We start from the raw sequence: 15904 nt of genomic DNA on the forward strand, positions 1-15904 counted from the left end.
AAAAGAACCTGTGGGATTTCAACAAGATAAATGCGACAACAGTGCAAAATAGTTCACTATAGTAGTTCAAAGCAAAAAAAAAAATAAATAAATTATTTATAAAAAAAAAAAAAGTATGCTGCCCCCTGTGCCTATGAAAATGCCCCCGCGTGCCTATGCAGGCATGCGTGCCTAGGGTTGCCTACCCCTGTGATGGCATCCTCCACCCCGATGTTTGCCTGGTATGCAAACTGCAGGGGGTCGAGGGAGTCACGCACCAGGGGCTTGAGGTGTTGCAGGACCAGTCTCTCAAACGTCTTCATGACGTGTGACGTCAGAGCGACTGGCCTGTAGTCGTTGAGGGTGCTGGGACGTCCCTTCTTGGGCACCGGGACAATGCAGGAGGTCTTCCAGAGCTGGGGCACCCTCTCCAGCCTCAGGGAGAGGTTGAAAAGATGCTGGAGCGGTGCTGCCAGCTGCTCCGCACATACGTTGAGCACCCTGGGATTGGTGTTGTCCGGTCCTCTGGCCTTGTTTACACTAATCCTGGAGAGCTGCCTACTGACCTGACTGCTTGTGATCGTCAGTGTTGGGGGTGGTAGGCAGCCTGTTGATGTTGGCGGTGGGGTGCCGGTGCTGATGGGTGTGGGTGGGTGGGGGGTGGGGGGGCTGCTTTGTAGGTGTGATCTGGTGCTGGTGTCGATGGGTGGGGGGAGGGGTGTGGGGAGGCCACTCTGGTTGAAAAACGAGTTGAACTCGTTTGCACGCTCTGGCGGGCCCTCAACAGCTGTGCCCTGCTGTTTGAAACCAGTGATCTTCCTGACCCCCGCCCACACCTCCCTGGTGTTGTTGGCCTGTAGTCTGCCCTCCAGCCTGTCCTTGTAGCTGACCTTGGCTGCCCTTAGCTCTTTTTTGAGCTCCCTTTGGACAGCCCTGGCCTGCTCAGTGTCCCCTGCCATGAAGGCCCTCTTTTTCCTGTTTAGCAGGTGTTTAATGTCCTTGCTAATCCAGGGTTTATTGTTTGAAAAGCAGCGTACCTTCTTTGTGGGTACGATGCTCTCCTCACAGAACCTGATGTAGTCTGTGATGCAGTGGGATAGTCCATCAATGTCATCACCATGGACACAGGAAGGAATGCAGGGGAAAGATATATACTTGATTAAGATATTACTAATAGCAGCCAAGAAAGCACTGACGAAAATGTGGTATAGAGTAGAAGCACCGACGAGGGAACAATGGACAGAGATAGTGGGTGGGATACAGGAAATGGAGAGAATCACACATAGGCTGAGGCTACAAAACAAGAAGTTTGAGTCAAAATGGGAGAACTGGGAAGAGTATAGGAAAAAAAGAAACGACATCACAGGAGAGTGAAAAGGAGACAAGAAGAAAAAAAAAACGAAACGAAAATAAACTATGAAGGTACCAAAGAACCCATGTCATTTTTTTTTTTTTTTTTTGTATTTTTTTTATTGTTTATCTCTTTTCTTTGTTTTGCTGTGTTTTTTCCTTTTCCCCTTTAGTGCATTTATTTTAGGTCAACTCGTCATTCGATTTTGATATTAATTGTTCTAATATCAGCTATATCTTTTAGTTCTTATCTATCGAATTCTATTGTACTGTCGTTTATAATTTTGACCGCCAATTGTATTATTGTATGTGGATGTTTTGTTTGTAAATCAAAAAACTGAAAATAAAAATTTAAGTATAAAAAAAAAAAAAAGTTCTGTGAATAAATACCTTTCTTGTGAAAATACTTGGTGACTCTTGCAATGCTGATGTTTTTTCTTTCGTCTCTGAGCTCCTGAAACATGAGCTGTAGACATTTTCCTGTCACTCTCTGACTCTGTTCAAGCTGCGCGCTGTGTGCTGCTGTGTATGTGGACTGAACCATGCAATGAGAGAAGGGAGGGGTGCTCATATTGTCAAACAAAGTAACAAGCACCTGTTTGTTTCTTTTGTGACGTTTTTCTTTAATACAGGCAATTATACTTTTGACTCAACTACATTAACTTACTTTAGGATAATAATAAAACCATATTAATAAAAAGATAATAATAGTGTTCTCTGGGCCCCCCCCCCCCCAGTGCTGGGCCCTTGGAATCATCCTAATCTACCCCCCCCCCCAGCTATGCCCCTGCCACCAGGCATGCGTCAATGGAAAGATGTACTGTAAAGATGCCAAGAACAAATGCAATGAAAAGGACTGTGATGTATAGAGCCATGACTGCATGGAATTCCTTACCACCTGCATTAACTAGGGTTGAAGACATACAGACATTTAAAAAACACCTTAAAAATCATATAAGAAAGAATGGTACTGTCAGTTAAGTAAACATAGTGGGTGATTGAGAAGATGTGTGATTGGTGAACTTAAATTTTAATATATTTGTATGTTGTATTGAGATGTATTGTTGTACTTTAAAACCTGTTCCACCCCACGGGGACGGTACCGACCCCTTTTTGACATTATTATCATATATTAATATTTTTATGAGTGATGCAATAAATTAACGTTTTTAAAATCAAACGTTTTCAAGTATTATTATCACTACTATGTCACAAATACATGTAGAATGTAAAACGTTAGGTTGGCAATAGTTTAGCAATAGGTTAAAAGTGAGTTTATATCATTTTAAGTTTTTATTTTCCACTCGCGTTTTTGACCCGGAAGCGGAAATGAAAATGTTGAACGATCGGAATTGGAATCTTTTTGCGGCCATTTTGAAGAGGGGATCGCTGGCTATCGTTCAGTGTCAGAAGTTCAGCGTTCTGAATGAATCATATCAATAATTGTTATGATTCGCGATAATAAGCTACAAAAGGTAACGTTTTTGACAAATATTGAAACGCAGTCAGTTTCTCCACACTATTGTAATCATGTAGGAATAATTAGATCTGAAATTAGTTACAAAATGATTACACTGTGGGAGAAATAAAAAAGTACAGTCGATTACATTAAATATCAGTATATGTTATTATGCACGCCTGGTGATACTATATCCAAATTGAACTTGGCCATTTGAAAGATACTATATGTATATATATATAAATGTGCGAATTGGCTATAATAAGGTAATGTATAAGCATATATTCTATATTCTATAATAATATTTCAAATTGCATTGGTCCGGATGGGAGAATTCAGTACTGTATATACAAAACCTTCAATTTGATCATCTTCCCTTTATTAATTTCCTTAGATCTTTTGTACACATGATCTCAAGAGGGTACTGAATGAGCTCAGTGGCAGTTTTTTAAGTTTGGTCATTATTATCATGGTTTTATTCACTGTCAAAGATGAAAAGAAAAATCATAATTCATATTTTCCTTTGTTTCATCAGAATTTAAGCAAGCCTAGTAATAGACACAATATTTCTGACACTGAGAATACATTCATTGAGGTCCATAGATGTTCCTAGATACCAAGAATATGCAAATAGCCCTTGTAGAAGTGGAGCAATATTCCATTTACCTAGGTATACATTTTATGCAGATTTTCACCTGGGGTGGAACAGGTTAAGTGAACATATATGTCTTGAAACATGATTGAGTAGATGGGTATGTGTGATTGGTGAACTTAGATATTTTATTATATAATATTTGATGTGTTATTGAGGTGTATTGTATTGTTTTATTGTGTTGTGTTGATTGTATTGTATTGATTTTATTGTATTGTATTGATTTGTGTGGACCCCAGTAATAGTAGCCTATGCCTGTGGCAATGGCTAATGGGGATCCGAATAAACGAAACTAAACTAAACCCAACCCTAATAAGGGTACAATAGAACATAAAATGGATAACAATTTAGATTGATCTCAAATCACATAACAAACTAAAATCTATTCGCCTCCCGTGAAGCACTGAAACGACATGTTATGAGATGTGAGACATGAGATGTGAGACATGAGATTAGACAACGTTATCTTGTCTAATGCCTAATGTTTCCCTGTGTCCCCTTGGCCTCTCGCTAAAAAGCAACATGAAACAGCAATGCTCTTTGAGTAAAATGAACACTTAAGTGGTCATGCACACGCCCACATGCAGACCACTTAGTATAGAAAGCCCCAAACTTACTTGCTGTTTCAGTCTGTCAATCACACTGAGAAGTAACCCCTGCTCCTTCCCCAGCTCCGGTGTAGTCACTAGGAAGTCTACGTCATGACCGAACTACTTCCCTTGGAGACGGAGAGAGAGAGAGAGAGAGAGAGAGAGAGAGAGAGAGAGAGAGAGAGAGAGAGGGAAACAAGAAACCACTTGGTGACGGCTCACTTGTGAAATAAGAAATAATGAAAAGAGAATATCTTTTAGTCACAGTGCTTCATGGTGTACAGTGTGAGCGGCAGAAGGGACCATTAAAAGCATGGAGCATGCTAATGGCTGTGACTTTTTTCATTATTCAAACAAGCAATTTGTCCTGTGTTGTTAGGTCTAAAAAGCTCTTTTTTTGTTGCCTCAGCTGCCAGTGGTTTAACTTTTATGAGAATCATCATCATAATTTTCCCTTTTGGATGGGTGTACAGGACACTCATATGGGAGTAGGGCCTCTGATGTATCGCGTCTCCCTGTCAGCGTAACTGCAGGCAGAGAGTGTTACGCAGTGGTGTACTTGATTAACATCTGATTACCTGAGAGAAAAATAGACACTGTTTAACTACTTAACTGACAGGCAAATTTGTCTGAAAATGCCTGAAAATTGCATACCCAAAGTAATCTGCAATTTATTATACTTTATACTTATAGCACATGCATGAGTCTGGTCTCTTTTGAAAGGAAACATTCTGAATTTTCATCCACAACAGGAAGAATCACTCTGAGTGCTTTTAAAATTTTTAAGTTACGTTAAGTTTTTACGTTTTTTTACTTCCATTTGAATTATCTTGCAAACATAGGCCTCTTACAGGTTCCAGCTGATATTTATGACCTGGAAACCACAATGGGTCCATAGCCTAAAGCCTTATCTAGTAGGCCCTACAGGTCGAAAGTTGATAACAATACCACAGAAAATGAGTGTTTTACACAACTTTTTATAATGGTATGTCTATGCGTTTTTCCAAAATGGCCACTTGGAGTCTCAAAATACAAGATACAAGATGAATTTATCCCAGAAAAGACTTGAGGCCTGGAAGTGTGCTGGCTTCCTCATGCATAAAGTATGATGTTACTGGCTGGAAATCTGTACACTACTGGTGTATTAAAATTCAAACATTGCCTGCGAGCGACCACCAGACCCAGTATGCTCAATACACTTCCTAATTCAATTCTGCAATTCTCTGGACTGGTAGCGCTGGTCCCTGAGGGGGCTAGCGGGAGGTTGCTACAGCTACAGAACAGAACCAGGACCGGGGGTCAATTTACTTTCACTTTACTCAATTAGCTATGTAAATAGAAACTGCAATTACTTTGTTAATGATAAAGCATCCATTTGCATTGGTTTCGTACACTCTCAAAACAAATGTCTTGAAATAACACGCTGTAACATACCTACATATGTCTAGTTAAGGACAGCTTTTATCGTATTTAACACTAAATATACTAATACTCTCCTAAAACTCTCTACTATTATCCTAAAATGACTACAAAATAAATATTGTGTGAAATTCAGGTAGCATTAATTCAAATGATGTAAAAAGAAATGTGACATGTATTATGCAGATGTATATGTAAATTATTGATGATTCTAATCTGTAGAAGCACTTTTGACTTGCTTTCCATCTTGAGAATTATTAACTACATTTATTTTTATTTATTTTTTAACACATTTACATAGTCAATGGGTCCTGTTGTTCAGCCTCACAATGCTATTGGATAGTAAATCTGTTTATAGGTCTCACCCTCTGGCCTCCAAAGTCACACAACTTCCAAATCTTCCTGCCAGAAACACCTCTTTGTTTTATTGGACTGGATTCGTCAGATGCAAGTAAGTAAAATGCCTTAAATATTTTTATTGGTGATTATTACAATATCTAGAACATGTATATTTAGTTATTGTGGAATACATTCATCACATTGGATTTTGAGCTTGTTATGTCTCTGTTGGAATTAAACAACCTTGGGGGAGAGTGGTAGTAAAAATAGCATGTGCACCTTACACATTACATGGGGACAGTCTCATTCCCGAACGGATTTACGACAAAATATTTCCTCTAAGACCAATTTTAAGACATATTAGCGCTAGTAGCGCAATTCCCCAAATTTGTTCTGAGATCGGATTTGGCCGTGGCTGAGAGCAGAATTTAAGAGTGCTGAGGAGCACACTTATGATTGATTGACTGATTGAAAATTGTATTAACTTGACAGACTGTGTTCTCTGTTCGTAATGGCTTTATTTGGGAGGAAGTGACTCCTTCATGTCAAAGCTACAGGCCTCCTTGGAATTAATTACTTAATCATAATTAAAATAAATATGACAATATTTGTACGATAAGAAATTACGCATTTGATGTCGGAAAAATAAATAATATGGATTCATCTGATCACAGGGCAGCTGGATTAACCATATCTGAACCAGCTATTTTGGACAAATGTATAATTACTTTAATTACTCAGATATTCAAACACAATTATTGTGAAATGATTGAAAATAATAATTATTTAATGCCTTCTGTGGAATTTGTATTTCTTATTCGTTACATATCTGTTTTAATGGTATACAATGGGACAGACCTTTGTTTGATATAGCTATACACCTGCATTCCTTCGGATATATCATTAATCAATTAAACATATATTGAAATACACTATATAGCCTATACACCAACACTGAAATGACAGTGGATAAATAAATAAATAAGAACTAAAGCTAATCGGTGGAAATAGACTGCATTAATATTCCTTATTACATGGCGTTTTAACATTCGCCGAAATGCTTGATTGTGATTGGTCAATAGCCCTTGACAGCGGTGAATAATTTTTCGATAACTGACCACTGCCATGGGCAACGCGCAATAATCACCGGCAATAATCGCAGTTGAAGCAATCAAGCCCACTGACACACACTGCATCAGTGCAGTCAGACACACCTGCCGGCTGCCGACGATAATAATAATCACTTTATTTGGGCTGACAGAGCCACAGAACAACTGCGTCTACATTTGATCTCGTCTTGTCGATGGTGTAAAATGAATTAGGTATATTGTTAGTAAGTTAGCCATGTAATAAGCAGGATAATGTATAGCTATACTCGGTCATTGTCGCAAAATAATTGACCTTCACTGACGTTTAAAACACCTCGGCGAGGCGCCTCGGTATTCTAAACTCCGTGTCAGTCAATTATTTTGCGACAATGACCTCGTAGCTATACATTATCCCTTACATAACAAGTCTTGTGAGCGCCTACGTGTCTAATGAATGTGTTATGGTTTGTAACCGACCCCAATCGCACAACACAAGACAGGTATGAGGGTAAGCCAAGAAACGGGCATTTATTGAAACAAAGGGAAACCGGCACTGTCCCTTTAAGGGAGAAACACAAAATACTGGAAATAACAAGAGGGGAAGGAACAGGCTAAGGGAACGCTAGGGGAAGGTTAAGGGAACACTAAGGGAAGGCTAAGGGAACGCTAGGGGAAGGTTAAGGGAACACTAAGGGAAGGCTGGAAGAAACAGGGAGGAACTAGGAGGACCGGACGGGAGGACTAGGAGGAACTAGAGAGGGGAGAACTAGGGACAGAGGGACAGGTACTGGGGGACATAGGGAACAGGTTCTGGGGAACAGAGGGCCAGGTTCTGGTGACAGAGGGACAGAGGCCCGCGGAGGCGGGCTGGGGACGAGGAGGACTAGAAAGGGGAGAACAGGGACAGAGGCCCGCGGAGGCGGGCTGGGGACAGGGAGGACTGGGAGGACTGGTGGGAAACATCAGGGCCGCTCTGCAGAACTCTCTCGGCAGATCTCCGAGGTGGGTAACGGCGGCCGAGAGGGAGAGAGGAGAGGGTTAAAGTACAAAGGGGAAAACAGAGCAGATGCAGGAGAGGTGACTAGTCCAAATACAAAAGTTATCAAAGTAAAAACTATCTTTGTGTAAAATACACAAAGAGCAAAGTTCCAAAAACAATCCAAAAGTGAATACTATCTTCGGTGTGAACAAACACACAGTGGGAGATGTAACGTCCAAAATAATATCCCAGTGAAAACAAACAGAGGCACACGCTGGGTGAGTGACTGTCTGATTAAAAAGGTGGTTATCTTCAGTGTTAAGAAACACACGAAAACGGAGATGATCAAGACAGTCAAATAAACTCACCCAGACGTAATGCGTATAATGCGTAAAGGAGCTGGAACAGCAGCGGGGCGAGGGCGTCGCCACCGGGGAGCCGGCTGTCCGAGCCGAGGTCAGAGTGGTGCTGGAACAGGCAGCGGGGCGAGAGCGTCGCCACCGGGGAGCCGGCTGTCCGAGCCGAGGTCAGAGTGGTGCGCCACTGCTTGGAGTGCGCGCCGGAACCGAGAGACGCATCTGGGGTGCGTCTGCGTGGAGGAGTGTGCCAAGCTTGGAGGTCTGGATGATGCGCGTCTGTGCGCTGGTACGGAGGAGCGTGCCAAGCTCGAAGGTCTGGAAGATGCGCGTCTGTGCGCTGGTACGGAGGAGCGTGCCAAGCTCGAAGGTCTGGAAGATGCGCGTCTGTGCGCTGGTACGGAGGAGCGTGCCAAGCTCGAAGGTCTGGAAGATGCGCGTCTGTGCGCTGGTACGGAGGAGCGTGCCAAGCTCGAAGGTCTGGAAGATGCGCGTCTGTGCGCTGGTACGGAGGAGCGTGCCAAGCTCGAAGGTCTGGAAGATGCGCGTCTGTGCGCTGGTACGGAGGAGCGTGCCAAGCTCGAAGGTCTGGATGATGCGCGTCTGTGCGCTGGTACGGAGGAGCGTGCCAAGCTCGAAGGTCTGGAAGATGCGCGTCTGTGCGCTGGTACGGAGGAGCGTGCCAAGCTCGAAGGTCTGGAAGATGCGCGTCTGTGCGCTGGTACGGAGGAGCATGCCAAGCTCGAAGGTCTGGATGATGCGCGTCTGTGCGCTGGTACGGAGGAGCGTGCCAAGCTCGAAGGTCTGGAAGATGCGCGTCTGTGCGCTGGTACGGAGGAGCGTGCCAAGCTCGAAGGTCTGGAAGATGCGCGTCTGCGCGCTGGTCTGGATGTGCGTCAGGTCGATAGCTGCGTGGGGGTCTGAAGTGGATCACTGGGATGCCTCCCGTGGAAGTCTAGGGAGCGCAGACCAGTCTCCCCCTCAGGCAACGGCGACAGCAGGCGAAGGCTGGAGCAACATCTCTACGCCGGAGAATCAAAACAGCATAGGCAGAACAGAGGACCTCCCGAAGGAGTCTTGATGTTTGAGAATATGATACGGCATGTTTACAACACGACCCCACGCCGAAACGAGGGGAAGAGCCCTGGTATTTAAGGCCCACAGGGGAACTAATTAGCCTGCCACCACAGGTGCGAGAGGTAATTGATAATCGAACTAAAAGTGTGAGTTCGGCACCAGACCAATCAAACACATAATGACAGGTAGTCCAGGTGTGGCCACTGAGAGTAAACGAGAGTAAAGAACGAGAGGGTGGGGGCTAGAGAGAGTGAGTGAGAAGGGAATTCCTAAACAGTAGGCTTAAAGAAAACAGAGAAAGTTGGTGAGCAGCGGACAAAACCTCACAGTACCCCCCCCTCAACGGGAGCCACCCGGCGACCCAAAAAAAATACAGACAGAGTGGCAGGGGGCAAAACAAGGCAAAAACAAAAGGTACTGGCCAAGCCAGCAGGGGAAGCCACCACAAGAGTGGGGCTAGCAAAAGAAACAGGGTCGCCGAGGGGTAACTAGGGTAGCAGAGGGGCAACTGGAGGAGCTGAGGGGTAACCAGAGGAGCTGAGGGGTAACTAGAGGAGCAGAGGGGTAACCAGAGGAGCCGAGGGGTAACTAGAGGAGCAGAGGGGTAACCATGGTAGCACCGGGAAAAGGACTAGCAGAGGGAAGGTTAGCTGCCAGGGCACTGATAGCTACAGGGCCTATGCTAGCTGTACTGCTACATCAACATAGAGGCTGCGCAAGCTGCCGGAGCTAGGCTAGCAGAGGGAAAGGGTAGCTGCCAGGGCACTGATAGCTACAGGGCCTATGCTAGCTGTACTGCTACATCAACATAGAGGCTGCGCTAGCTGCCGAGCTAGGCTAGCAGGGGGAAAGGGCAGCTGCCAAGGCACTGATAGCTACAGGGCCTATGCTAGCTGTACTGTTACATCAACATAGAGGCTGCGCTAGCTGCCGAGCTAGGCTAGCAGGGGGAAAGGGTAGCTGCCAAGGCACTGATAGCTACAGGGCCTATGCCAGCTGTACTGCTACATTAACATAGAGGCTGCGCTAGCTGCCGGAGCTAGGCTGGCAGACAGGGCTGGACCAGCATGAGAGAACAAGCTAGCTGGAAGGACAGTCCTAGCTGTGTGAGATAAACTGACCTTGCTAGCTGAAAGGGCAGTCCTAGCAGTGGGAATACTGACCTTGCCAGCTGAAAGGGCAGTCCTAGCAGTGGGATAAACTGACCTTGCTAGCTGAAAAGGCAGTCCTAGCAGTGGGAGCAAACTGACCATGCTAGCTGAAGGGGCAGTCCTAGCAGTGGTAGAGAAACTGACCTTGCTAGCTGAAAGGGCAGTCCTAGCAGTGGGAGATAAACTGACCTTGCTAGCTGAAAGGGCAGTCCTAGCAGTGGGGATAAACTGACCATGCTAGCTGAAAGGGCAGTCCTAGCAGTGGGGATAAAACTGACCTTGCTAGCTGAAAGGGCAGTCCTAGCAGTGGGAGATAAACTGACCTTGCTAGCTGAAAGGGCAGTCCTAGCAGTGGGGAAACTGACCTTGCTAGCTGAAAGGGCAGTCCTAGCAGTGGGAATACTGACCTTGCTAGCTGAAAGGGCAGTCCTAGCAGTGGGAATACTGACCATGCTAGCTGAAAGGGCAGTCCTAGCAGTGGGAGAAAACTGACCCTGCTAGCTGAAGGGGCAGTCCTAGCAGTGTGAGATGCTACACAAAAAAGTGGAGGCCATGCAGAGGGACCGGGTTAGCTGCTTGGGCCTGGCTAGCTACAGGGCCTATGCCAGCTGCAAGGCTGCATTAACATAGAGGCTGTGCTAACAGCCGGGGCCAAGCTAGCAGACCGGGGCCATGCAGAGGGAATTAGGTTAGCTGCCTGGCATGGCTAGCTACAGGGCCCATGCCAGCAGCAAGGGCTGCATAAAACATAGAGGCTGTGCTAGCAGCCGGGGCTAAGCTAGCAGACTGGGGCTCTGCTGAGGGACTGGGTTAGCTGCCAGGGCAAGGCTAGCTACAGGGCCTATGCCAGCAGCAAGGGCTGCATAAACATAGAGGCTGTGCTAGCAGCCGGGGCAAGGCTAGCAGACAGGGGCCATGCTGGTAGTAGAGGCCTAACAAGCTGCAGGGGGGTCAAACAGGGCTAACAGGGAAGCCAACAGGGCTAACAGGGGAGCTAACAGGCTAACAGGGGAGCTAAACTGGGCTAACAGGGAAGCCAACAGGGCTAACAGGGGAGCTAACAGGGGAGCTAGAGGGGAACTAGAGGGAACAAGAAAAAAAAGGCAAACTCAACATACACCGTCTGTGCTGGCTGGGGTCGTCGATTTGGTGGGGTCGTACTGTTATGGTTTGTAACCGACCCCAATCGCACAACACAAGACAGGTATGAGGGTAAGCCAAGAAACGGGCATTTATTGAAACAAAGGGAAACCGGCACTGTCCCTTTAAGGGAGAAACACAAAATACTGGAAATAACAAGAGGGGAAGGAACAGGCTAAGGGAACGCTAGGGGAAGGTTAAGGGAACACTAAGGGAAGGCTAAGGGAACGCTAGGGGAAGGTTAAGGGAACACTAAGGGAAGGCTGGAAGAAACAGGGAGGAACTAGGAGGACCGGACGGGAGGACTAGGAGGAACTAGAGAGGGGAGAACTAGGGACAGAGGGACAGGTACTGGGGGACATAGGGAACAGGTTCTGGGGAACAGAGGGCCAGGTTCTGGTGACAGAGGGACAGAGGCCCGCGGAGGCGGGCTGGGGACGAGGAGGACTAGAAAGGGGAGAACAGGGACAGAGGCCCGCGGAGGCGGGCTGGGGACAGGGAGGACTGGGAGGACTGGTGGGAAACATCAGGGCCGCTCTGCAGAACTCTCTCGGCAGATCTCCGAGGTGGGTAACGGCGGCCGAGAGGGAGAGAGGAGAGGGTTAAAGTACAAAGGGGAAAACAGAGCAGATGCAGGAGAGGTGACTAGTCCAAATACAAAAGTTATCAAAGTAAAAACTATCTTCGTGTAAAATACACAAAGAGCAAAGTTCCAAAAACAATCCAAAAGTGAATACTATCTTCGGTGTGAACAAACACACAGTGGGAGATGTAACGTCCAAAATAATATCCCAGTGAAAACAAACAGAGGCACACGCTGGGTGAGTGACTGTCTGATTAAAAAGGTGGTTATCTTCAGTGTTAAGAAACACACGAAAACGGAGATGATCAAGACAGTCAAATAAACTCACCCAGACGTAATGCGTATAATGCGTAAAGGAGCTGGAACAGCAGCGGGGCGAGGGCGTCGCCACCGGGGAGCCGGCTGTCCGAGCCGAGGTCAGAGTGGTGCTGGAACAGGCAGCGGGGCGAGAGCGTCGCCACCGGGGAGCCGGCTGTCCGAGCCGAGGTCAGAGTGGTGCGCCACTGCTTGGAGTGCGCGCCGGAACCGAGAGACGCATCTGGGGTGCGTCTGTGCGCTGGTACGGAGGAGCGTGCCAAGCTCGAAGGTCTGGAAGATGCGCGTCTGTGCGCTGGTACGGAGGAGCGTGCCAAGCTCGAAGGTCTGGATGATGCGCGTCTGTGCGCTGGTACGGAGGAGCGTGCCAAGCTCGAAGGTCTGGAAGATGCGCGTCTGTGCGCTGGTACGGAGGAGCGTGCCAAGCTCGAAGGTCTGGAAGATGCGCGTCTGCGCGCTGGTCTGGATGTGCGTCAGGTCGATAGCTGCGTGGGGGTCTGAAGTGGATCACTGGGATGCCTCCCGTGGAAGTCTAGGGAGCGCAGACCAGTCTCCCCCTCAGGCAACGGCGACAGCAGGCGAAGGCTGGAGCAACATCTCTACGCCGGAGAATCAAAACAGCATAGGCAGAACAGAGGACCTCTCGAAGGAGTCTTGATGTTTGAGAATATGATACGGCATGTTTACAACACGACCCCACGCCGAAACGAGGGGAAGAGCCCTGGTATTTAAGGCCCACAGGGGAACTAATTAGCCTGCCACCACAGGTGCGAGAGGTAATTGATAATCGAACTAAAAGTGTGAGTTCGGCACCAGACCAATCAAACACATAATGACAGGTAGTCCAGGTGTGGCCACTGAGAGTAAACGAGAGTAAAGAACGAGAGGGTGGGGGCTAGAGAGAGTGAGTGAGAAGGGAATTCCTAAACAGTAGGCTTAAAGAAAACAGAGAAAGTTGGTGAGCAGCGGACAAAACCTCACAGAATGAACAGTATAGGCTTAATATATTCCAGTTACCTGTTTCATTAGGATCCATCACTATACACATGCTCTGCCCCACGCACAGTACAAGCACAGTCCGCATGTATACAGACTGTACCTATACTGTACGTAGGGCAGAGCACACATACAGCATTTACCAAATCCTAATGAAACAAGTCATTAATGGAATAACACGCCATACTGCATTCATTCATTACGCTGTAGGCTCAGTTACAGTGGGTGACAATATTGTCACAAGGAAAGAAGAAATTACCTACCTGGGTTCCATCCTAGAGGCAAATCTTTCCTGTGACAAAATGGCATCCAATGTAATAAAAAAAGTCAACCAACGAACTCGATTCTTGTACCTGATCTCATTCAAGGGTACATTCAAGGGTACTACGACTATGCTTGCACCTCATGGTACCAAAGCACCTCAAAGGCGCTAAAAACAAAATTACAAACATCTCAAAACAAACTGGTCAGACTAGTCAAGTCAAGAGTTTTATTTGTCACGGCATACAAGTATACAATGAAATGCGGGTGGTCTTGCCCGCAACGATGTGCAATACAGTAGTACAACATATAATAGAATCCAATAAAACAACATTGTGCAATAAACAGGTAACATAGTGGGGCATCTCGGTATTTGTACATAAGTTATTTACAGAGCATGGAGGACATGCTAGGTCCTTTGGTAGTGCAATACACTGTTACTGTTGCTATACTATTTTTAAAGTGACCTTTCCTTTGTGGCCATAAGTGTGGGAGTGTGCAGCATGAGTGTGTGCTTGCTCATGTTAAAGTGGCTGCTAGTGTGCGAGCGTGTACAGCGTGCGTGTCGTGTGTGTGCTCATGTGTGCTTGTGTGTGGAGAGTTCAGTGTTCTGTGGCACTCAGTGTTCAGTGTTCAAGGCTCTGATGGCCTGGGGGAAGAAGCTGAGCCGAAGCCTCTCTGTCCTAGTAGCTGGGGTTCGCAGGCGTCTGCCTGACCTCAGCAGCTGGAACAGGCTGTTATTGGGGTGGTGAGGGTCTTTCATTATTCTGCAGGCTCTGGATTTGCACCTCTTGTTGTATAGAACCTGCAGGGGAGGTAGTGCAATACCCGTGGTACGCTCGGCTGAGCGCACCACTCTCTGTAGGGCCTTCTTGTCCTGTGCCGTGCTGTTTCCATACCAGGCAGTGATGTTTCCAGTCAAGATGCTCTCTACAACTCCGGAGTAGAAGGACTGGAGTATCTTCCCAGATACTCTGAACTTCCTTAACTGTCTCAGGTGGTAGAGGCGCTGCTTCGCCTTTTTTACGACTGTGTCTATGTGTGTTGACCATGTCAGATCCTCTGAGATGTGGACCCCAGGTACTTAAAGCTGCTCACCCTGTCCACGGTAGCCCCGTTTATCCTCAGTGGTGTGTGTGTCTCCTGCTCTCCTCTCCTATAATCCACGATCAGCTCCTTGGTTTTACCAATGTTCAGGAGCAGGCTGTTGTCCTGGCACCAGCGTTCCAGTACCTCAACCTCCTCCCGGTAGGCCTTTTCGTCGTTGTCCGAGATCAGCCCCACCAGCACTGTGTCATCTGCAAACTTCACTATGGAGTTAGAGCTGAATTGGCCACACAATCGTGTGTGTAGAGTGAGTACAGCAGGGGGCTCAAAACACAGCCCTGGGGGGACCCGATGCTCAGGGTGATGGTGTTGGAGGTCTGACCCCACACCCTGACCGCCTGGGGTCTTTCACTCAGACCCAGCTCGATCAGCTTGTCCACCAGTCTGGTGGGGACTATGGTGTTGAACGCTGAGCTGTAGTCAATGAACAACAGTCTCACATAGCCCCCTTCTGGCGGTCAAGGTGAGAGAGGGTGCTGTGCAGTACCTGGGAGACCGCGTCGTCAGTGGACCTGTTTGTCCTGTATGCAAATTGCATAGGGTCCATATCACTGGGGAGGGAGGCACAAATGTGATCCTTGACCAGCCTCTCGAAACATTTCATGACCACAGAGGTGAGTGCCACCGGTCTGTAGTCATTGAGACATGTTGGGGAGTTGCCCACCTAGGATGGCTTAGAGTAGACGACAGAGTACAGCAACTTGCAATGGGCCTGGTCTACAAGAGACACTACACAACCAAGGTACCCATGTACATGTCAAAATACTTCCCAAAGGTCAGTGAATACCACGATCACAACACCAGAGGGAGCTCCACAAATCATGTTAAACCCAGATTCGGCTCAAACAAGGGACTAAACACGTTTCGTAATTATGCCACATCAATGTGGAACGCCCTACCCAAAGCTGTAAAGGAATGTGAATCACTACCCACTTTCAAAAACACTCTCAAAGAACACCTACGGGAGACTGCAATTCAAAACTGGCCCCTGTAAATGTCCTAACCCAACCCCCTCCAATGTACAGTAAATTACCAAGTATGGTTTTGTCAATATTCCAATGTA

The 15904-nt window shown here is 46.7% G+C and overlaps 1 protein-coding gene across 1 annotated transcript in view; it reads right to left on the reverse strand.

Moving 5' to 3' along the window:
* Positions 1–3822: 3822 nt before the first annotated feature.
* Positions 3823–15904, reverse strand: part of dntt (deoxynucleotidyltransferase, terminal) — a gene marked incomplete at its 3' end in the record, with an annotated part of 195856 nt that continues 183774 nt past the window's right edge. Inside the window, exons 7-8 of the mRNA XM_084321927.1 lie at positions 4058–4150; positions 3823–3843 (exon numbers count right to left, since the gene is read on the reverse strand). Of these exons, the coding sequence (XP_084178053.1) occupies positions 3823–3843; positions 4058–4150 (114 nt within the window). The remainder of the gene's footprint in view (positions 3844–4057; positions 4151–15904) is intronic.

The sequence above is a fragment of the Notolepis coatsorum genome, assembly GCF_963971535.1.
Source record: "Notolepis coatsorum genome assembly, chromosome: 9".
Lineage (NCBI taxonomy): Eukaryota > Metazoa > Chordata > Actinopteri > Aulopiformes > Paralepididae > Notolepis > Notolepis coatsorum.